Genomic DNA, 22,633 nt, shown 5'->3' on the forward strand with positions numbered 1-22,633 from the left:
CCAACTCAAAAAAAAAAAAAAAAAATAGTACTTGTGGAAACATCTTACCCCTCACCCCCTTTCTGCCATGTACATGTTAAAATCTCTTGAAAAGAGTATCTTATCAGAAGTATAACTGAATTAGCCTAGATGAAATTCCTGAGAGATAATGAAATTAATCTCCTTAAAATGGCCATTGTAGGCCAGAGTTAGGTGGTCGTTGGGATGTTGTGGTGAGGACTTGGAAGTGTGATGCTGTTGTCTTCGTGGTTGGCCAGCTGCCTACACATCCCATGGATATGCTTGATTTTGTCTGCTTTTATTGTATTCTTTAAGACTTGTAAATGTCTTGCACTGGAGTAGTTTAGAGAGGAGTGTATTGGAAAACATATACCTGTGACTTGAGTGTTCTCTAATTGTTAGCATTTGGGTGGTATATCAGATTGCACTTTCATCATAAGTAAACTAAGAAATTGGTTCAATTTGTTCTGTAGCAGAATCAGATTCAAAGTCCACAGAGGCCTCTTAATTTGAATCTTCCATGCTCAGATCAAAGACACAGTGGGAGAGGTTGCTCTTAAATCATTTTTAAACTCTTATGTAATTGGTAATGAGGATATGGTGGTTGTTCTTTTACTAAGATTAGGTTCTCTTTTCTGTTAGCTTTTTGACTCTCCTAAGCAGAGTCTTTAGGAAGAGATAGCTAGGAATAATTAAGAAAAACTATAGAAAGTGTCTACTAAGGGCCGAGGAGTTTGACGCCAGCCAAGGGAGGACGTAAATTCTCACTCAGGGGGATGCAGATGTCCAAGAGTTGGCTACTTCTCTCAAGCACAGCTGTGCATAGAAAAGAAATTTGACTCATTCAGAGTTTATTTTTCATTTGAAGAGCTGTGGAACAGGATGAATGCCAATTATAGTTTTTAAAAAATCAGATTGATACAGTTAGATTTTAAACATAAACAGAATCAACTAGATTTATTAAATTTTAGTAACCTTAGTATGCTCTGATATTCTTTTGTTCTGAAAAACTGATATTCTTTTGTTTACTAAGATTTACATTGTTGGAGCACTGTAAATGTAGTTGCAGTTTCACATTTTAATGTATTATAAATTTTGTACTTATGCAAAGCAATAACATTGAAATCTTACTCGTTAACAGGGTGGAAGAATGAAAGAAAAGAAAGATGAAAGAATGTTGAACCACTTTGTATGGCTGTATGATGGAAGGAAACGGAGCTGAGAGCGCTTGCAGTAGAACACTTGGATGGCTTCAACAAGATAATGATGCTAAACCATGGCTTTGGAAATTCTCTAATTGCTTCTCTCGTCCTGAGCAGACGTTGCCACATAGTCCCCAAACGGTAACTATGTGCAAGAGTAAGGACATAGCAAATTACATTTTTTTTTTTTTTTTTTTTTGGAGTCAGGGTCTCACTTTGTGGCCCAGGCTGGAGTGCAGTGGCACAATCACAGCACACTGCAGCCTTGACTTCCTGGGCTCAGGCAGTCAGCCTCTCAAGTGGCTGGGAATACAGGCCTGTGTTACCATGCCTGGCTAATTTTTAAAAATTTTTTGTTGAAATGGTATCTTGTGTTGTCAAGGCTAGTCTCAAATTCCTGGGTTCAAGTGATCCTCCTGCCTCAGCCTCCCAAAATGCTGGGATAATTGGTGTGAGCCACAACATTCAACTGCAAATTCTGTATACAAATAGATGAGAGGTCCATTTGGTCTGGGACACAGTCTCTCTAATCACTCTTCCTGGAGTCTGTGCCAAGGTTCCTGGCTCAATGAGAGCATAGTTTTGTTTTGTTGTTGTTGTTGTTGTTGTTTAAGTCGGAGTCTATTCTGTCACCTAGGCTGGAGTGCCCTGACATGCTCATGGCCACTGCAACCTTGACCTGCTGGGCTCAGCGATCCTTCCGCTCATCCTTCCAAGTAGCTGAACGCACGTCTGCATGCCTCCATACCCGGCTAATTTTTTGATAGATTGTAGAGATGAGATCTCACCATGTTGCTCAGGATGGTTTCAAACCCCTGGGCTTAGGCAGTCCTCTCGTCTCCGCCTCCCAAAGTGCTGGGATTACAGGCATGAGCCACTTTGCCTGGCTGAGAGTATAGTTTTTTAAAGCCCATATTCAACTCTGAGAAACAGTAGATACTATAAATATTTAATGTTAACATTTCGGTAAGATTTGTTTCTCATTAAAGTTGCAGATTCCAAAGATAAATTTATATTGTCTGGTAAAATCAGAAGAGAGCTCCAAGTAAATCTTATTTTCCTATAGACTCCTGAGTTTTGAGTCTTGTAATTTAGGGAAGATTGAAGAGATTCTTTTTTGTTGTTGTTCAAGATTACTCTTGAATATTTGTATTTCTACCTTCTTTCCTACTTTATCTTTTCATTGTAATTTTGACATTTTCTGGTTTTATTTCATGTACTCGTGTTACCACCTTTCTATTTCTTGTTTTCTATTATACTTGGGATTCAAATGAGACTTTATTATAGTGTTATATAGGGGTATTAATAACTTTAAAAAACTTATTTAATTGTGTTTTCTCTGATTTTCACTGTCTAGTGTTTGTTGCAAGGCACTGAGTAATTTAGGTCATTTCAGGAGTATTTTACTTTAGGGACAGTTGACAGGGCATCCTGGGATAGGATGGTGGATCTGGTCCTCATGGAGTCACCCAATTCAGAATTGTACTCTCAACTTTATAGATCTTGAAACTCAGTTTTGCCAATGGCATGCAGAATGGAGTAGTTTCAGTGGACCAACTCACAATAAGCCTGCCCGTAAGAGTCTGATGTAAATACATCAAAATGCCAGTGTGTTAATTTCCAGTCTGAACTGTAATTACCAAAAGGGCAGAGGAGCTTGTTTTGTTGGCTGGTCAGCCCATTGCTATTACCTTCCTTTTAGGAAAAGTTTAACTGAAAATCCCGATTTCTCCCAGATGGGCATATGCTCCCAGAGGAGTGTAGAATCAACAAAAGGAGTGTAGAATCACAACATTGTTGTAGGCAGATGGCCCTTCTGTGCTCTGAAGGTTGCATGTGTCTCAGTCACCAGTGAGGGCATCCTCATCTTGATGGCTCTTACAGTCTACCATACAGGCTGTTTAGTTGGATCATCCTTCAGTGACTAGGCACTGTGCTGAGTGATTCACGTGTACCATCTCATCCTGTCTTTCTGATAACTCTGCAGCTGCATTCTCTTGTGCCCAATTTATGGATGAGTAAACTGAAGCATAGAAAGGTTAAGTAAGTTACCCAAAGGCAAACAACTGTTGAATATCAGATTCATACCCTTGTCTGTGCTGCTAATGCTGTACTTATAACCTCTTTTGTAATATACTGGCCTCCTGTGTCTACGCTGGAGTCATATGACAAACTGTCCTGTACTTTTTCCCATATTGTTTTCTAATTTCTTTAGTTGTTTTTACTTGGCTACAATATAATTGTTGTCATTATGGCTTTAGGCCATGATATTGTGGAATTTATTAAATGTCATCAGTCACATGGGTGGGCAGATGTCTGATGTCACCCATAATGTTTGGAGTCTTCTCCTTTGGAGGATCTTACTAAAACCCCTTAGGAGCTGACTATAGGCGCTATTCAGTATTGTCCTCAAGCCACTTTGTTTGTAAGCCATCTTTATTGAGTGCTATTTGTGACCATGTTGTTTGCATACCACCTATTTTGTCTTCAGAAGATTCAGTGAGGCGAGGGGAAGTTACCAAAGGGAATTCGCTGAGGCATAGTGGCTTGCTGAGGATTTAAACAGGCCTCCCAACCTCTCTCTTAAGGTGCAGGAAGAGCATAGCTTTAATTTTACTCATGTGTTTTGTATTCACTTTTTCTCTGAAGAATGCCCCTGGGACTTTTCTTTTTCTTTTGAGAGACAAGGTCTCACTCTATTGCCCAGGCTGGAGTGCAGTGATGCAATCACAGCTCACTGCAGTCTCGAACTCCTGGGCTCAAGCAATCCTCCTGCTCAGCCTCCCAAGTAGCTGGAACTACAGGTGCGTGTTACCACACCTAGCTTAATTTTACAAATTTTGTTTAGAGACAAGGTCTTGCTATGTTGCCCAGTCTGGTCTTGAACTTCTGGCCTCAAGTGAGCCTCCTGTCTTGGCCTCCCTGGGATTAGGTGCTGGGATTACAGGCATAAGCCACCTTGCCTGGGCTTGCCTGTTTTTAGCTAACTGCTATTCCATTTTGTTTGGTTGTGACTGAATGAAGTAAACAAAATTGGACACTCTATTTTCAGTGCTGTAGGATATGAGTAACCAAAACGGTCACTGGTCTCACTCAACTAACTTGTGTTCTGATGTTCTTTTCTCAGAAAGAGTACATGGAGAACAAGAAAGTTGCTGTGGAATTAAAAGATGTACCATCTCCCCTTCATGCTGGCTCTAAACTTTTTCCAGCTGTCCCACTTCCTGATATTCATTCTCTTCAGCAACCTAAAATACAGCTTTCAAACGTCCCCAAAGTAAGCTGCTGTGCTCATTGCCCTAATGAACCCTCCACTTCACCAATGCATTTTGCTAGTGGTGGCGGTGGTGGCGGCGGTGGTGGAGGTACTGGTAGCTTGATTCACACGGGCGCACTGTTAGACTCGCAAAACACCAGGACAATCACATGTCAGGTAGGGTCAGGGTTTGCTTTCCAGTCTGCATCTTCACTCCAGAATGCCTCGGCAAGGAACGGTTTAGCAGGCATTGCAAGCGACTTCCCCAGCATGTGTCTAGAGAACAATCTGTCTTCCTGCAAACACCTGCCCTGTTGTGGAAAACTCCATTTCCAGTCGTGTCATGGTAACGTGCACAAGTTGCATCAGTTCCCGACTCTGCAGGGCTGCACCTCTGCCGGCTATTTCCCCTGTTCAGATTTCACAAGTGGGGTTCCAGGGCATTTGGAAGAGCACAGGTCACAGTCGGAGCTCACGCCTCACTTGTGCACCAACTCTTTGCACCTTAATGTGGTACCTCCGGTTTGTTTAAAGGGCTCACTTTACTGCGAAGACTGTCTAAACAAGGTTTGTGTCTTTTACTTTTTTATGTTGGGTGCAGCTAAGGATTGAGGAATAACTATTTTGAAGTGGATTTATCTTAGGAAGTCTTTATTGTGTGTGGGCTTGAAGGTTCTTCTATAGTGTAGATTGCTTCCCATCACCATAACTGCTTCTAGTTCTGAAAGGAACAAAGGGGATAACAGGAGACTGTTCCAAAGTGCAGGGTCATTATTTATGTAGTTTATGCTTTTAGAGCCTCTTGCTATAATCAGTCAATTTCCTACATGTGAACCTAGTTTGGCACTGTCTCCATATTCTCTTTTGCCTTTAAATGTTAGAACACAATTGATTTCTTATCAGTTAGACTCAGCTTGTACGTTGGCCCATTTATGTAATATAGGTATCACATGTTGTCTTTTTGTAATAATAATGCCAGGAACTTGAAAGTCAGCCTCAGTCACTCTGTTGTTCAAGGGAAGACTACTCTTTATATAAAGTGTGTGTGAGGTCTTCATTGCAACAGACATGCCCTAGACATCTGGTCATGTGACTGTCTTCGCTGGTCATTTCAAGTCATTTCTGGAAATGAATTTATGAATTGATAGCAAATGATTCTGGGAAAGATGATTTGAAAATTTGTTTTGTCAGAGATTAGCAGGTAGAAAGGTAAAACACTTAGGATGCATTCTCAGTTGTATATAACTCTAGGTTCTGAAGTGATATATCTGAAATCTCCCCTTTTTTAAAAAAAATTTTATAACAGCCGGCAAGAAATAGTATAATTGATGCTGCTAAAGTCTGGCCAAATATACCACCTCCAAATACTCAACCTGCACCTCTTGCTGTCCCTCTGTGTAATGGCTGTGGAACCAAAGGAACAGGGAAGGAAACCACGTTGTTATTGGCGACCAGTCTAGGCAAAGCTGCTTCGAAATTTGGTAAATGACAGTATGGCATCAAATGTGCATATTTAAATACTTCTCAATATCTGATACTAATACTGCATTTAATCGCCTTAAGAAGAGTCCTTGTGGTTCTAAATCTACTGTGTATGTGAGTCTCCATTTCCATCTCTTGGCCAAAATCTTTTTATTATAGACAGGAAGTCATTTGCCCTGTATCTTGGACTGAGGCTGTTTGAGATCAGAAGCTGTGTATTAAAAAAGGGGTAGTAGCTGGGCTCAGTGGCTCAGCCTGTAATCCCACACCTTGGGAGGCTGAGGTGAGTGGATTGCCTGAGCCCGCAGGTTCGAGACCCGCCTGGGCAACTTGGTGAGACCTCATCTCTACAATAAATTAAAAAAAAAAAAAAATTAGCCGGGCGTGGTAGCGCACACCTGTAATTCCAGCTATTTGGAAGGCTGAGGCGGAAGGGTCGCCAGAGCCCCAGTAGGTCCCAGTGGCCCGGGAGCAGCCACTGCACTCCAGTCTGGGTGACAGAGTGAGACTCCAACTCGAAAAATAAAAATAAGTTAAATAAATAAAAAAGGGGTAGTATATTAGGAGAAATAAAGTGCCAGAGGAGACTTGGTGTTTACTTAGGTTCATAATCACATTTGTTGATTGTATACTCCCAGAAATGTTAGTATGTATAATGACTTACTAATGGCTGATTAAAAACAGTATTGGAAAACTGAAGAGTTCTCAGTTACTATCATTTCTCCAAAAAGCAGTTAATGTGATATTTTATCTTTTGAAAACATTTTAAAAATGTTCAATCAGATGTTAATGCTGTGTTTAGAAATAATTTAAAATCAACAACAGTTAACAGCTTCCCTCGTTGGTGTTCTGTATAACACTGAGTAAGTAGGTAAGCATGGGCTGAGCATGAACAAATGAACAACAGGTCCCAGAGCTGCAGCAGCCAGTCAATGTTCAGAGACACATCAATGCTCAGCATGAGAATGGCTCTTGCTTTCAAGAGAATTTATTGGGGGCTTAAAGTCACTTGGCCTTGAGATTTGACCTCTCCTGAAAAGCAGGAATGGACTAATACTTTGACAACTTGGTTGGTAGCTTATTAAGTCAACCAGTGCAGTTGGTATCCTTAAAACTTAGTGTCAGTAATTTAGTTTTTCTACCCCAAGGATGATAGGAAGCTACCTATTATTTTAATTTGCTGTTTTTTCCACTACATGTAATTGAAAGTGTTAACATTTTTTAAGGGTCACCAGAAGTTGCAATAGCTGGACAGTTGCTAGAAAACTTACCTCCCATTGGAGTTTTTTGGGATATTGAAAACTGCTCCGTACCCTCTGGCCGGTCAGCTACTGCTGTTGTGCAAAGAATCCGTGAGAAATTTTTTAAAGGCCACAGAGAAGCAGAATTCATCTGTGTGTGTGACATCAGTAAAGAAAACAAGGAAGTTATTCAAGAGCTGAACAATTGCCAGGTAAAAATAATTTTAAAAAAATTTTATGGTAGAATAAGCATGTGATTTTTTAAAAAGAATTCTGATTTAAAATTTGCTTAATATTGCATTTGTGCTAAGTTTTCAAATAAAAGAAATTAGTAAAAGATCATTTTGAAAGTGCTGGGAAATAATTTAATCACATTTGATCTTTAAATAATGCTCCTTAACTTATATTTTAATGCCATACCACATCATGATGACATATGTATTGTTTCTTTGGGATTTCATAACTGCTCTGTGAACCAGGAACATAAGAGTTTATTATTTGCAATTTACAAATAAAACTGAAGGTAATTCTTTAAGATCACATGACTGATAAGCAGAAGAGCTCGGGTTTATATATCTAGGTTGTCTAACCCCCAAAACCTGTGCTTTTAAGCTGGAGCTAGAATCCGGGTCTTTTGACTCTTAGACAGTTAATTATGTTGATAATACATATTGCTATCTAAAATTATACATTTATGTGCTTTACAAAAACTAACAAATCTTATTGTGCATTGCAGGTGCTTCAGGCACCTCTCAAAATAAACCTTTCCTTGCTTTGGAACAAGCACGATGGCTCACACCTATACTTCCAGCACTTTGGGAGACTGAGGCAGAAGGATTGCCTGAACCAAGGAGTTTAAGACCAGCCTGGGCAACATAGTGAAACCCTGTCTCTACAAAAAATTTTAAAATTAGCTGGGTATGGTGGTGCATGCCTGTAGTCCCAGCTACTTGGGTGGCTGAGGCAGAGGGATTTTCTGGCCCAGCAGGTCAAGGCTGCAGTGAGCATGATCATGCCACTGCACTCCAACCTGGGTGACAGAGTGAAACCCTGACTCAAAAATAAATAAATACATAAGTCCAACCAACCAAACAAAAAACCTTTCCTTGCTTTGGAGACTTATTTGTGAGCCTGACAGTTTGAAGAGTAGGTGCATTTTAACTCCTCGAGGGTCTACTCTCCTTTCTACCACCTAGCCCCAGGTCCTGAAAGCCACAGGCAAGCAGCATAGACAAGTGACTCAAACTGCAGCCCCAAATCCTAGTCATTCATCTAACCTCTGCCACCTCCAAGTTGTTGGCAAAAGCTCTCAGAGCAAATTTAACAACTTCAAATTTCACTTCCTATTTTCTACTTATTTTCTGAAAGAGAGAGAGTGAAATTAGTACAAAACAGGATTAGAGATGAAAACAGAGCTAATAACAGACTCGATTAATTTATATGGAGAACCAATTTTGGAATTACCAAGCACCGGCTGTAATTTTTTTCTTGTTCCTAATACTAAAAGAGGCTTTTTTCCCCCTCAAGAATGATTTGCTAAAACGTGGGCTGAGTGTGTAGCAATTCTCTAGCCTCATCTCATGCTCGTTCTCCCTTATGGTAAATGAACGCAGGTGACGGTTGCCCACATCAATGCCACTGCAAAGAATGCTGCGGATGACAAGCTCCGCCAGAGCCTCCGGAGGTTTGCAAACACTCACACTGCACCTGCCACTGTGGTTCTTGTGTCAAGTAAGTACACAGACGTCTGCCACTTGCAGTTCAACTCCCTGTGCGGGAATTATAGAAGCAGTAATGTGTCAATAAGATATACCCTCAAAGAGGTAGAAATAACGAAAGACATGCTTATGCTTGCTGTTGAGAACTGCTTAGGAAAAAAATTGGGTGTATGTAGACTTTTGTATTTTCTCCTTGGAGCTTGAGTTCTTGTGAGGCCAAGTTTACTAAAGAAAATGTGATTTTTTTTTTAACCCCGGGCTTAATATAAATATTATTAAAATAAGTAATTCTCAGATTTGAGTCTCCCCATCATATAAATATTTGCTGCCTTTTAACACTGGAAGTAACGTGTGTCATGGATTTCTTATAGGTGTGTGGTGAGGTTGTCTTACGTTAATTCTTCTGATGTGAAGTGTGTGTATTTTAAGAAGGGGAGAGTACAGTCCAGTCTTGCCTTCTCAGTGGGTGTTAGTAGAGCTATCTGTCTTGGTCACGTATTTCTAATGTTTGGGGTGGTCTGTACCTTTTCTTTCAGCTGATGTCAATTTTGCATTGGAACTTAGTGACCTGAGACACAGGCATGGTTTCCATATAATTTTGGTCCATAAAAACCAGGCTTCAGAAGCACTGCTGCATCATGCTAATGAACTGATCAGATTTGAAGAGTTCATTTCCGACTTGCCCCCCAGGTTACCACTAAAAATACCAGTAAGTGGGTTTGCATTATTTTTGCTATTTTCTAGTATTAGATTATGAAGGGTGAAAGACAGCCCTTAACAAAGGGTCGCCACACTCAAATGGGGCTTATTTCTAGGAGGCTGATCAGACTTTAAAATAAGGCTAGAAGCCTTCGTTCTTCTCTTACAGATTTCCAAAGAATTGTTATGTATTAATTTTGCTCTTTTTCCCCCCCAAAATATAATAGGGAATTAAGCTGTGGATTTACCTTACTTGCCAGTGTGTCCACATTAGCAATGTTTTATGTCAAATGGATGGAAATAATGGAATAAGAATCATTACTCTTTTTGCTCTCAGGTATTATGTGTAGATAATATGGTGAGGGTTTTCACATCTCATGTGGATGGCATCAGATACACGGAGTCATTTTTTTAGGCATATAATCCTTAAGCTTTGGCAGGCCTCTGAGGCTGTGCTTTTTAGCATGCATTCCCTATCCTGTCCAGGCCCAGTTAGGTGGACTGGGTACTCCTACACCTACAACCCATTTAAGCCACAGGCTAGGAAGTTGAAGTCTGTTTCCAGGAGGGCTGGCATTTCTGGTGGACTTGATTTTGGATCATTGTGTTGACTGCATCGCTGTGCTGTGTTTAAGTTGTTTGGAAGATAGATGTGCAACTATTAGAGAAATAGTTATGGTAATGTTAAGGAGCGATGGTGTGAGTGGTCCAGGAGAGTGGGCAGTCCCATGCAGATGCAGTGTTAACATACAACAAAATAACTGTAGAACTGCAGAGGTACCTTAGAAATGATCTCAGGCACCAGACGTGGTGGCTCATGCCTATAATCCCAGAACTTTTGGAATGCCGAGGTGAGAGGATTGCCTGAGCCCACGGGTTTGAAACCAGCCTTGGCAACTTGGCGACACCTCATCTCTACAATAAATCAAAAAATCAGTGGGTGTAGTGGCACATGCCTGTAGTTCCAGCTAGGAAGGCTGAGGGGGAAGGATCGCCTGAGCCCAGCAGGTCGAGGCTGCAGTGGCCGTGAGCATGCCACTGCACTCCAGCCTAGGTGACAAAGTGAACCCAAAAAGAAAAAAAAAAATCTCAGGCAAAGTCCTCACTTAAAGGAAGAAGTAGCACTTTGAAAAAGTAAGCGAGTCATTGGTGAATGTATCAGCTCATAGACTGGGCCCCAGGACTCCCCATTAAAGCACTTGCATGCTAGGCCCACTGTGTTCCCAACAAACTGAGTCTGACTAAAATGAGACTCATGCTGCAGACAATCCACAGTGGTGATACCAATCTTACTTAAGGAGGAAACATGGATAGTCCCTACCTTCATCTTCTGAGTCTGAATCTCTTTCCTTACACGTCCTTGTTGTTTGTTTACTGTTTTTAGTCTCTTGGATGTAGCTACATTTCCTCCCTTCTGCTTCCGTTTGACACTCACTGTTCTAACCTTGAAGGCTTTTAAGTCAAATGTAGTATTTTAGGTGAGAGTTTGCCCACTTTGAAGATCTTTATTCCTTACCGTTAAAAAAAACAACAACAAAGCAACTGATTATTGATTATTCTATATTCAAAACATTCAGTTTTGCCAGGTGTTTTTCCTTGTCTACTATAGTGATAACTTAAGATACATTTCTTGGATGGGCCTGATGGCTCATGTCTGTTATCCCAACATGTAGGGAGTCCAAGGCGGCGGATTGATTACTTGAGACCAGCCTAGGCAATATAGCAAGACCTTGTCTCTACAAAAAATAAAAATCTGAAAATTAGCCAGGCATAGTGGTATGTGCCTGTATTCCCAGCTACTCAGGAGTCTGAGGCAGAAGGATTTCCTGAGCCCAGGAGGTCCAAGACTGGGGTGAGCCATAATTATGCCACTGCACTCCAGCCTGGGTGACGGAGGATGACCTCAACTCAAAAAATATATATATATTTTTATACTCTTAAGTCTGTCTCTTTAATTTTAATCAATTAGACATAGATTGGTACTGTTTGAGTTTTGAGTCCCAGGTGTAATAGGAAAAGTACAAATTTGGTTGATAGTTGGCTAATACCCCTCAAATAAAAAGAAAAGCCTCTGACTAGAAGTGTACTGTGTTCGTTGTAAAAACAACAATATTCAGAAAAATAGAAAGTGAAAACCCCACAGTCCTACCCTCCTGAGGTAACCACTGTTAGCAGCAGTTTGGTATTCTCCAAATTTTAAAAAATGCAGTACTTTTTTTAAAGTGTCACATAGTGTTCTAGGACTTTAAAAAATTAGTGTCCTAGCCTGGATGCCTCTTCATGTCAATATATATTAATATAAATCTACCACATTTTATTTTTTCTTTTTTTAGATTTTTAAAAGGGTAAGACCTAAAAAGCAATTTTTCAAAAATTTTAAAATGTAAGAAAATCGACCATATTTTAAAACTCAGCAAAATGTTGGTTTGAAATATACCTGTGTAGCTGGTGCTTAACTTATTTAACCAGTCTATCTATTACTGAATGTTTTGTTTATACTCAGTTTTTCACCATCTCCAGCAAGGTGACCTATGTCTTCTTTTAATATTCCATAGGGTAAGTTCCAAGGCATGGAAGTTCTGGGTCAGAATTTTATTAGCAGGATCTGAATTGTCCTTTTGGAGGGTTATACAGATTTGCATTTTTATTTACAAAAATGAGAGTGTCTCTGAAATATTTGACAGGCCAGGTGGGGTGGCTTGTGCCTGTGTTCCCAGCACTTTGGAAGGCTGAAGCGGGAGGACAGCATGAGCTGAGGAGTTCGAGACCAGCCTGGGCAACATAGTGAGATCTCATCTCTATAAAAAGAAGAAAAATAAGATAGAAAAAAATTTAAAAATAAATAAATATATGACAGTCTGGTGAAAAACGGTATCTGCTTATAATTGGCCTTTTTATTAATCATTAGCAAGGTATAAAATATCCTTTTATTATTGTTGTTGACTCTTGATATATATTCTGCAAATTGTTCACATCCTTTGCCCATTTTTAGTGATTTCTTTTATGGCTTCTGGATTTAACACTTTCTGTAATTAAGTTTTTTTTCCTGGTACTTTAATGATGATTCTCCTTCTCAATACATAAATTTTAAGTCATCTGAAAGGGTTATAACCCCACTGCCAAATAGAATTTCCAGACTGACTTCGGGTAATCTGCTATTGTAGTTGAATAGGCCCTAACTTTATTTTTTTCATTTAAACCTACAGCACCTGGTAGTCTCAGGTGGTCTCCCAGCCAAGACCTAACCAGGACTAACCCTGCTTAGCCTCAGGCTCTAACTTTATAAAATATTTTCCTTTCTTCTTTTTTTTTTTTAAAGGGTTGAAATCTCACTCACTCTGTTCCCTAGGCTGGAGTGCAGTGGCACGATCACTGCTCACCCCAGTCTTAACCTCCTAGGCTTGACCTCAGCTGCCCAATTAGCTGAAACTACAGGCATGCACAACTATGCCCAGCTAGTGTTTTGATTTTTTTACAGAGATGAGGTCTCACTATGTTGCTGAGGCCGTCTTGAACTCCTGGGCTCAAGCAATCGTCCTACCTCGGCCTTCCAAAGTGCTGAGATTACAGGTGTGAGCCACAGCATCCGGCCATAGCATATTTTCAGTAGCCCTGATAAAGAAATAAAGTTGTTTTTAAAAAACAACTTACCAAGATATGATTTACATAGCACAAAATTCAGCTCTTTTAATTATACAGTTCAATAACTTTTAGTAAATTTACTAGGTTATACAATCAACTTTAGAAAAGATTGGATGCATTTAGGGTGTTATGGCTTCAGACAACAACCAGTTATAGAATATTTTCATCACTTCAGTAAGATCTCTTATGCCAGTTTATAGTTGATACTCCCTCCTATCCCCAGGCAGCCACTAATCTTTGTCTCTTTAGATTTGCCTTTTCTGGAAGTTTTGTAGAAATGAAATCATACAAAATACAGACTTCTGTGCCTAGCATATTGTTTAAAACAACACTCAGTTACCTTGTCAACACTAATAAAGTTTACCCTCTTCCTTCTAAATCCCTGTCACCTCCCCCCTCCAAGGTTGTTAGCTAAAGATTGGAAGTTATTCATTGCTTTTTTATTTTTGAAATGGAGCCTGTGCCTTTGAGTTAACCTGGTGTAACACTTGTTTTCTCTGTATTAGCAGTGCCACACTCTGCTCTATGTTTATAACCTACCAGCAAATAAAGATGGCAAGAGCATCAGCAGCAGGCTCAGGCGCCTGTCGGATAACTGTGGTGGGAAGGTCCTGAGTATCACAGGCTGCAGCGCAGTCCTCCGCTTCATAAACCAAGATAGTGCAGAACGCGCTCAGAAGCGAATGGAAAACGAAGATGTCTTTGGTAATAGGATCATTGTGTCATTTACTCCAAAAAATAGAGAACTCTGTGAAACAAAGAGTTCCAGTGCAATTGCTGATAAAGTGAAGTCTCCCAAAAAACTTAAGAATCCAAAATTGTGCCTCATCAAAGATGCAAGTGAACAATCTTCCAGTGCCAAAGCCATGCCTGGAAAAGGGTCACAGGCAAATTCCGGATCTGCTACAAAAAATACAAACATTAAAAGTTTACAGGTAATTGTGATACCTCTTGCTTTCTGAGGTTTATGGTAGGTTTGGTTTCTTTGCTTCTGTGTTGTATGTGCCTGCTTGCTTTTGGTGTGCCTTTCCTATTTCCGTTTTTGATGATACTCCGAGTCGGTTGTTTTCTGCACAAGATCTAACACATCTTGGATACTTACATTGTAAACCCCACTGCACTTGTGTCTTTGAAGGAGCTGTGCCGCATGGAGTCCAAAACTGGTAATAGAAACAGTGAGCACCAGCAGGGCAGCATGAGGCTGGGAGTCCCTCCTCACAGCAGCTCAAGTGCTGCAGTGCCGACATCCAAATCTTCGGGGCTGGCAGAACCTGTTTTCAAAACCAATCAGAAGTATGTGACGTTATTCTTTCTCGTGGTTGCTTCTTTAACATGAAGGAAGACATGTGACCTTCCCCTTCGATTTTCCCCTTCTGTTAGAAAAGAGACCCTTAGTACCCGAAGTGTTACCAGTTCTCCTGTAGAGAAAAAAGACAAAGAGGAGCCTCTGTTCCAAGTGAGTTATCCATCTGCCTTTAGCAAGCTGATCGCATCCAGGCAAGTGAGTCCTCTGCTCACGTCTCAGTCTTGGGCTTCTAGGTGAGTCCAGCTTCCTGACCCATGGGGTGGTAACGTGATAGGAGGGATTATGAAACAGTATGTATGTTGAAAAGAATTCTGACAGTACTGAAATGCACAAAGTAAAAGATAAGTCTTCTGTCCCTCCTCCACCAATCCCCTGATCCTTAGGAAATCATAGTTAACATTTAGCTTTCACCACTTCCTGCCCCTCTATGTGCAAATCTAGGTAAACAGAGGTCAGAGGCCTGTCCTGGGGTCCCTAGCCAGTGATGGGAGGCATTTTAAGCTTCACTTTCGCTGTGTTGAGGAAAAAGCCCTTCCTCAAAGTATGCCTTGGTCATTCTTATTAACACATTTGCAACTGGCAAATTTTTCACTTTCCTGAGACCAGGTGAAAATAAAAAATATGAAACTGATTGTCACAAACTTCTGTTGTTAAGCTCTAGTGAAATTGTCTTTTTCTAAATTGTCACCTTTTTCACAGTCAGCTGAAAGTTGCGGAGATACCCAGTATTTGCCTCAGACACCACTGACTAGCATTCTGTACTTTATATTTTTATTTGGATTATAAACCCGAAAAGACAGTCTTCCACAATGAGGTGAATTTGCATTAGCAGCAACCAAGAACAGAATTTGGAATGACATAAATTCATGTCAGCTGTCACAAATGAGTTAATGTGGTATTTTCAGAAAGCTGTTTGAGAAGTCAAGTTCTCTGTAGACTGTTGGAATTATCTGTCACTCTAAGCTTTCTAAACTCACCCCGTGGTTGCAAACCCTGTGGAATTCTTGAGGCGTGGAAGACAGGGAGACGTGGGCTTTGTGGCATTCCAGGAGCTCCTTCTAGCAGTACATTGCTTCCACTGAGTTGGTGACCCATCACGATAGGAAGCAACTGGGTCTGTAGAATTTCTTCTAAAAATCCACACTCAGGTTTTCCTGATGTGCAGAAGAACTGCAGTGCATGAGCGAGAATATCTAACTTTTCAGTGACAGAGGAGGTTAAGTGCTTCAAATTGAGATCATAGGCTAATTTCCAGAGAAGAAATGCTCAAAACAGAGTTAGTTCACCTGGGCTGCCTGTAATATCCGTGTTTAGCTTTAAATACTCCAGTGAAAGAATATTTGATCTTAAATAATCTACTATTGTGAATACGTGGTCAGTAGACAGTACTTTTGACAATAAGCTTAAAATCAGTGTATGTTTAAGATTTAAAAACACGTTTGAAAACCAAACATTTGGTTTGGTTGTGTTGTGGGAAAGCTATTTCTGTATGTTGTTTCAAACAAAGCCTAAATGATAAACCTAAATTTACAGAGCGGTTTTTAGAAACCATCTCCCTGCATGTGTTTCCAGCAGGAGCGTGTCACCAAGTCTTTTACACCGAGCATCTCCACTTGCTTTCAATGTTGCAAACTCGAGTAGCAGTGCCGATTTTGCCGACCCGTTTGCAAATGGTGCCGACATCCAGGTCAGCAACATCGACTACAGGCTATCCCGAAAGGAGCTGCAGCAGCTCCTGCAGGAAGCGTTTTCTAGGCATGGCAAGGTAACCTTTTCCCTCTTGTTCTTGCTTTTGTTTTACTCTTTGATGAGATTTCATGTCAAGCAAACTTGATACACATAACCAGCCAGGATATGAGTGTACCTGAACGAGTTGGAACTCCTTCCTTTTCCTTTCAGTCTGCTCAGGGCTGTGCTATAAATCTAGGTTTTAGGCTGCAGTCCCAGAGAACAAGACACCTAGCAGTGAAAAGCACTTGTTGTAGGCAGGGATTGAAATGACCACTTGGTAAATAAAATATTAATGGGTTTTAGTTAGCTCTACCTGCTGAAATACAGAAATCGAATTCTAAAATAATGGCCAGGCACAGGGGCTCACACCTGTAATCACAGCACTTTGGGAGGTTGATGCAGGATTGCTTGGGTCCAGGAGTATGAGACCAGCCTGGGCAACATAGCAAGACCTTGTCTCTACAAAAACAAAAAATTAGCTATGCATGGTGATGTGCACCTGTAGTCTCATCCCAGCTACTCAGGAAGCTGAGGCAGAAGGATTGCGTGAGCCCCAGGAGGTCGAGGCTGCTGTGAGCCATGATTGTGCCACTGTACACATATAGTAATAATAAAATAATGCTGGCTGGTGTTTTGTTTATATCTTAATGTATTTAACTCAGTTCTTAGGTGCACTTTTAGCAAAATGTGTCTCTTACAGATTATTAACAGAACATTGGGCTCTGTGTCTGCCTTGAAGAGCTGTGTGTGCCAGAGCACACAAACAGACCAGGCCAGCATCACATCTCTGAAGGCCACCCTGTCCTCGCTCACTTACCTTCTGGTGGGCAGAGTTCAGTCAAGTTGCCCTCATGGAAGCACCAAAATCCCCAAATGTCTTCCTTAATGACTCACCTTCAGCTCAGAGATGACAAGGCTCTTGGTAAACATAGCATTCAGTTTTTCTTTATACTGTTGCAGGTGAAGAGTGTTGAGCTCAGTCCCCATACAGATTATCAACTCAAGGCTGTGGTTCAGATGGAAAACTTGCAAGAAGCAGTTGGAGCAGTGAATAGCCTCCACAGATACAAAATTGGCGGCAAAAAGATACTGGTGTCCCTTGCCACAGGAGCTGCTAATAAGTCACTCTCCTTGCTGAGGTAAAAGATGAGCAGGCCATGTATTTCAGGAAGTAACATGTAACTCAGAAACAGTTTTAGAAAAAATAAAATAGATTTTATCATATTCCCAACCCTCTTATGATGCTTACACATATGGAATAAGCCTTATTCTCAATTGATAGTAAGGAATAAGTGATTTGACTTTGTGTAAGTCAGTGAAAGGTGCGGTGCAGCCTAAACTTGACAGCCATTTGGGAGTAAAAGAATCCACCACATATCCAGAGCAAGTTCTCAAAATAGTAGATCTCTACAATAAAAATTTATAAGCCTGAAGAGTCTAAAATATTACCTGCAGATCTTAGCAGAAGGTGGGCTTGTCTATAAAGGCAGGATCTGCAAAGCTCCCAGATACATATATGCAGATATAGCCTCAATGTCAAATAGATACCGTATCAGCCTCATAAGTCTACATTAAGACTATGTCAGACTGGGTATGGTAGCTCATGCCTATAATTTTTGGGAGGCTGAGATAAGAGGATTGCTTGAGCCCAGGAGTTTGAGACCAGTGTGGGCAATATAGCAAGACCTCATCACTACAAGAAATTAAAAAATTAGCCGAGTGTGTTAGCATGCACCTGTAGTCCCAGCTTCTCGGAAGGTTGATGCAAGAGGGCCACTTGAGCCCAGGAGTTGCAGGCTGCAGTGAGCCGTGATCGTGCCGCTGCACTCCATCCTGGGCAACAAAGTGAGACCCTGACCCCCTCCAAAAAATTAAAGTTCATAATAAGATTTGATTCTTCTTTGGCTCTCCTGTTTTGGGGGATCTAGTGAAATAGGACCCACTCCTGAATGTCTGGGTGATCAGGGATCTTTTCTCTAACTTGTACTTTACCATTACTTTATATAGGTTTTATTCCTTAAAAATAATTGAAGGAAATTTGGAAAATTCAGAAACATAAAAGAAGCAAAGGAAAAATATCATTTATAACCCTGTGACTCAGAGCCAGTCACCCTTAACAACAGTTTGCCTTTTCTTTTTGTTTTATGGGTTTTTTTCCCCCTTTGAGTTTTTCTGGTGCCTTTTTGTTTTTTAAAACCATAGTTGAGATTATGTTGTGTTCAAGTATGTATCCTCACCTGCAGGAATTTCATTCACATACATCTAGCATATAACTGCAGTGTGGTAGGAGCTATTCACCTGTTCTGCCTTTTGCTCTGAACCAACAGTGTCTTGCTCCACAGGTGTGGGAAACCCTGTGATTGAGTCTCCTAAGGCTAGTATGTAACTGGATGTTCTTTCATTGGCTTGTCCCTAAAATCTTTTTTAAAAATTTTTCTGGAATATAAATTTTGACAGATCAGAAACCAGTCAGTTTATTCTGTATACACATTGTGCTTATTTTATAAACTGTTTTAAAAATATAATCTGTAATGTAGAGGAATGGTCTGCTCTCTAATTACAATTTTGTCTTACAGTGCAGAAACAGTTTCTGTTCTTCAGGATGCTCCTGCCTGTTGTCTTCCTCTTTTTAAGTTTACAGACATTTATGAAAAGAAGTAAGTTTGGTGTTTTTTTTTTTTTAAATCTGGTGACTTACATGCACTAAACCATGGTAATGACTCCTAAGGAAATTCCAGTTTGGTAGAGGAAAGGAGACAAAGAAACACATGTCAGACTTAAATTTCAAGTTTAGTCAGATGCGGTGGCTCACACCTATAATCCTAGCACTTTTGGAGGCCAAGACGGGAGGATTGCTTGAGCCCAGGAGATAGAGACTAGCATAGGCAACATAGCAAGACCTCATCTCTACAAAGAAATCACAATAAGGGCAGTGCTTGTTAATAGGTGTAAGGTAGTATGCACCTGCTGTCTCAGCTACTCGGAAGGCTGAGACAGAAGGATCACTTGAGCCCAGGAGATTGAGGCTGTGGTGAGCCAACAGTCGTGGCCGGTACACCCTCCAGCCTAAACAACCAAGTGAGAGCCTCACTCAAAAAAAGAAAAAGCTTCTTTAGGTCTTCAGTTTTCAAAACTGTACTTTTTTTTCCCCAAATTGATCAGTTTTAGTATTTATTGAATGAAACTTTTTGAGCTCTTGACTGAAGATCCAGGATGATAGGGACTGGCTGTCCCTATCATTGTGTCCTCAGTACCCAGCACATAGTAGGTGCCCAGCAAGTATTAGTGGAATGGAAGGCTGAAGCCCTATGGAGGAGGCAGAGCTGGGCAAGGCATAGGCCTCATCCTGACAAAGCTTATGTTGAGAAGATTCTCTTATATCAAATCTTGTATCAGATGACAGAAACTGTCACTGAAGAGGAGAAAGGTGGAGGCAATGCTCTGAGGATATAGAGAAGGGGAAGAACAGGGAGCTTGGCGATCTTTCATGAAGAATAGGGAACCACTGAAGTCTTGGAAGAGTAAAGGAGGGGAGAGTGTGGGCCTGGGGCCTCTGCTGCAGGAAGGCTTTTCTGGTGGCTGTAGTGTCTGAGATGGCATGAACAGGAAGGGATGGAGGTAGACAGGGACAGTGCCTCACCAGTCCCTGTTCTAGGCTGATGCTGTTGGGACAGAAGGAACTAGATGCCACAGAAATGTCAGATGTCAGTGAAACAGGACTGGGTCACTAGTTTTATGTGACAGGCAAGGTGGAAACAGAGGTCAGTTTGATTCTGAGCATTTTGCCTTGGGTGACTGGGAAGCTGTGCAAATAGGGGAACAAAGCGTGATTAGGAGGTACAAGGAGTTTTTGATCTTGGTCTTGCACGTGCAAGTTTTAGCCCATTGGAGTAGCTGGCTAGAGCGTTCAGGTGGTCTTCTGTACATAGTGAGGCTCCCTCTGGAGGAAGTGGACTCTGGAGATAAGGCAGTCATTTGCCTGAAGGCGAATGCAAAAGATTTGGGAGCAGATGAGATGGGGTGGGGGGATGAAGAAGCAGAGAGAAGGGCAGAACAGGATGGAAGGTCACCAGAGCCAGGGAGCAGGTGAGAACCCAAAGGGATCCGTGGAAAGAGAGTACTCTCAGGAATGTGGGGAGTCCCGGGCCTAAGGAAATGGCATGAGGCTTGGGGGTGAGGCAGAGGCCTCTGGTGACTTTAGAGTTGTCACTACAGAGTCCTTTGGATAAACTGCAGGAGGGAGGGGACTGAGATGCCACAGGAGCAGCTTCTGAGAGACCAACTGATTTCACTAGAGGGACAAGAAGAGTCCAGACAGAGCAGGGCAAAAGGGAGACTGTATATCCCATCAAGCGGGAGAGGACAAGGGACTGGTTAGGGCAGAGGGGAGTCTGAGCGTGTATCTAGGGCCTGGGGAGGAACCACTGGACAGGCAGTGAGAAGAGAAGGTGACGCTTACCCGAGCACTTACTAGGAACCAAGCCCTGACCATACCTAATTGCATTTAGTCCTCATATCAACCCTGTGAGGTAGGTCTTATCTTTACCCCATTTTACAGATGTAAAAAGTGAGGGCCAGACTGGTTGTGTAACTTGACTAAGGTCACACAGGTTGAAGTTGAGTCAGGATGTGAACTCAAATCCACCTGCCTCTAGAGCCCGTGCCTTTGAGTGCTACGTAGGGAAGGTCCAAGTCAGGAGGAAGATGAAGGCAGCCAGGCTCAGGATGTATAGGTCATGCACATAGGCCTAGGGGAGGCAAGAGGGGACTGAGAGGGAGAGGTGGATGCTGCTTTTGGGGGAGGAGGGAGGGATGGAAGTGGGGCTACAGAGGGAGCTGGGAGTGAGGGGAGCAGGTAGAGGGAGGGCACTTCAGAGAGCCTTCCATCCAGAGAACCAGGTGAGGCCACATACAGAACCCACGTAGAGGTGGGAGGCTGCCAGATGGTACCATCATTGCAAGGAGACATGAGCCAGAGGTGCCTTGGGCATGCCAGGCCTCACTGGCTAAGCAGTGAGTGAATCGATAGTGGAATTATTCTCATTCTACTTCTGTGAGATGGAGGTGCCATGCTTAGGTGTAGCCCTTATTTAGGCAGGACAGGCATTTCTGTATAATCAAAGAGAAATCTTCTAAGCATCTCTCTTCTCTGGCTTTTAGGTTTGGACACAAGTTGAATGTGTCAGATCTGTATAAATTAACAGACACGGTTGCAATCCGGGAGCAGGGAAATGGACGACTGGTATGTCTCTTGCCCAGCAGCCAGGCCCGCCAGAGCCCCTTGGGATCTTCCCAGTCACATGACGGCTCCTCCACGAATTGCAGCCCAATTATATTTGAAGAGATAGAATATCACGAGCCTGTCTGCAGACAGCATTGTTCTAATAAGGATTTCAGGTATACCACCCCTTTTTCTTAGGGATCATCTTTTCATATAAGATTGTGGAGCATGTATTAGAATTTCCTGTGAACGTTTCAGACCCCTGAGGGATGTCAGTTGACTCTTTTGTTTTCCTTTCTTCAGTGAACATGAATTTGATCCAGACTCTTACAAGATTCCTTTTGTGATTCTCTCTTTGAAGACATTTGCGCCCCAGGTTCATAGTCTTCTCCAGACCCACGAGGGCACTGTACCTTTATTAAGGTGAGCCATATCAAAGCCCGTGTTAATGTAATGCTTTGGCTCTCCTTTGATAGAAAGCCTGCCCTCTCTGCCCACACCTCTTCCCAAAAAAGTGTTAGAGAAGGCTTCCTCCTGACATTTTTAGCCTTCAAAGTACAGTTGTGCTGCATAACAGCCTTTGGCCAGCATTGGACTGCACATAGGACAGCGGTCCCATAGGATCATAATAATGTATTTTCACTGTGCTGTTTCTGTGTCAAGATATACAAACACCATTGTGTGACAGTTGCCTATAATATTCAGTACAGTTGCTTGCCATGGAGGTTTGTAGCCTGGGTATGTAGTAGGCCATACCATCTGAGTTTGCGTAAAGTCTACTTTATGATGTTCACACAATGATGAAATCGCCCAGTGATGGATTTCTTAGAATGTATCCCCATCATTAATCAACATGTGACTGTATATCTGAAACAGGATCCATTCACTCGGTATTTTAACAAGAAAATTTGTGTTTATGCAAGATTTCAGAAGCATAGGACAGTTTCTTCCCTATTGGGAGGAGATGTATGATATATGCTGTAATAGAATCCTGCACAAGTGCTGTGAGAGTGTATACAACCTCAAATATGTGTAAATTTCAAGACTTAGAAAAATATTCTTAGCTGGGCTCGGTGGCTCAGCCTATAATCCCGCACCTTTGGGAGGCTGAGGTGAGTGGATTGCCTGAGCCCGC

General features: G+C 41.6%; 2 protein-coding genes across 9 annotated transcripts in view; one reads left to right on the forward strand and one right to left on the reverse strand.

The window, feature by feature from the left end:
* NDE1 (nudE neurodevelopment protein 1) overlaps window positions 1–11,478 on the reverse strand; it is a 65,987-nt gene extending 54,509 nt beyond the window's left edge. Inside the window, exon 1 of the mRNA XM_021715948.1 lies at window positions 11,383–11,478. Coding sequence (XP_021571623.1) covers window positions 11,383–11,459 — 77 coding nt within the window. The 5' untranslated portion in view covers window positions 11,460–11,478. The remainder of the gene's footprint in view (window positions 1–11,382) is intronic.
* The window catches only part of MARF1 (meiosis regulator and mRNA stability factor 1), a 43,775-nt gene that overhangs the window by 2,868 nt on the left and 18,274 nt on the right, over window positions 1–22,633 (forward strand). Inside the window, exons 2-15 of one of the 8 annotated variants that reach the window (XM_008064846.1) lie at window positions 1,142–1,343; window positions 4,330–5,025; window positions 5,765–5,939; window positions 7,167–7,393; window positions 8,795–8,912; window positions 9,436–9,608; window positions 13,747–14,175; window positions 14,376–14,533; window positions 14,621–14,779; window positions 16,119–16,311; window positions 17,238–17,416; window positions 18,854–18,934; window positions 21,438–21,674; window positions 21,802–21,921. In XM_008064846.1, coding sequence (XP_008063037.1) covers window positions 1,200–1,343; window positions 4,330–5,025; window positions 5,765–5,939; window positions 7,167–7,393; window positions 8,795–8,912; window positions 9,436–9,608; window positions 13,747–14,175; window positions 14,376–14,533; window positions 14,621–14,779; window positions 16,119–16,311; window positions 17,238–17,416; window positions 18,854–18,934; window positions 21,438–21,674; window positions 21,802–21,921 — 3,089 coding nt within the window. In that variant the 5' untranslated portion in view covers window positions 1,142–1,199. Of the gene's footprint in view, window positions 1–1,141; window positions 1,344–4,329; window positions 5,026–5,764; window positions 5,940–7,166; window positions 7,394–8,794; window positions 8,913–9,435; window positions 9,609–13,746; window positions 14,176–14,375; window positions 14,534–14,620; window positions 14,780–16,118; window positions 16,312–17,237; window positions 17,417–18,853; window positions 18,935–21,437; window positions 21,675–21,801; window positions 21,922–22,633 lie in introns of those variants that run through there. The other 7 variants (XM_008064847.1, XM_008064848.1, XM_008064850.1 and 4 more) reach the window with 7 other exon arrangements.

This window comes from Carlito syrichta, unplaced genomic scaffold (assembly GCF_000164805.1).
Source record: "Carlito syrichta isolate Samal-C Ts95f unplaced genomic scaffold, Tarsius_syrichta-2.0.1 Scaffold308086, whole genome shotgun sequence".
Lineage (NCBI taxonomy): Eukaryota > Metazoa > Chordata > Mammalia > Primates > Tarsiidae > Carlito > Carlito syrichta.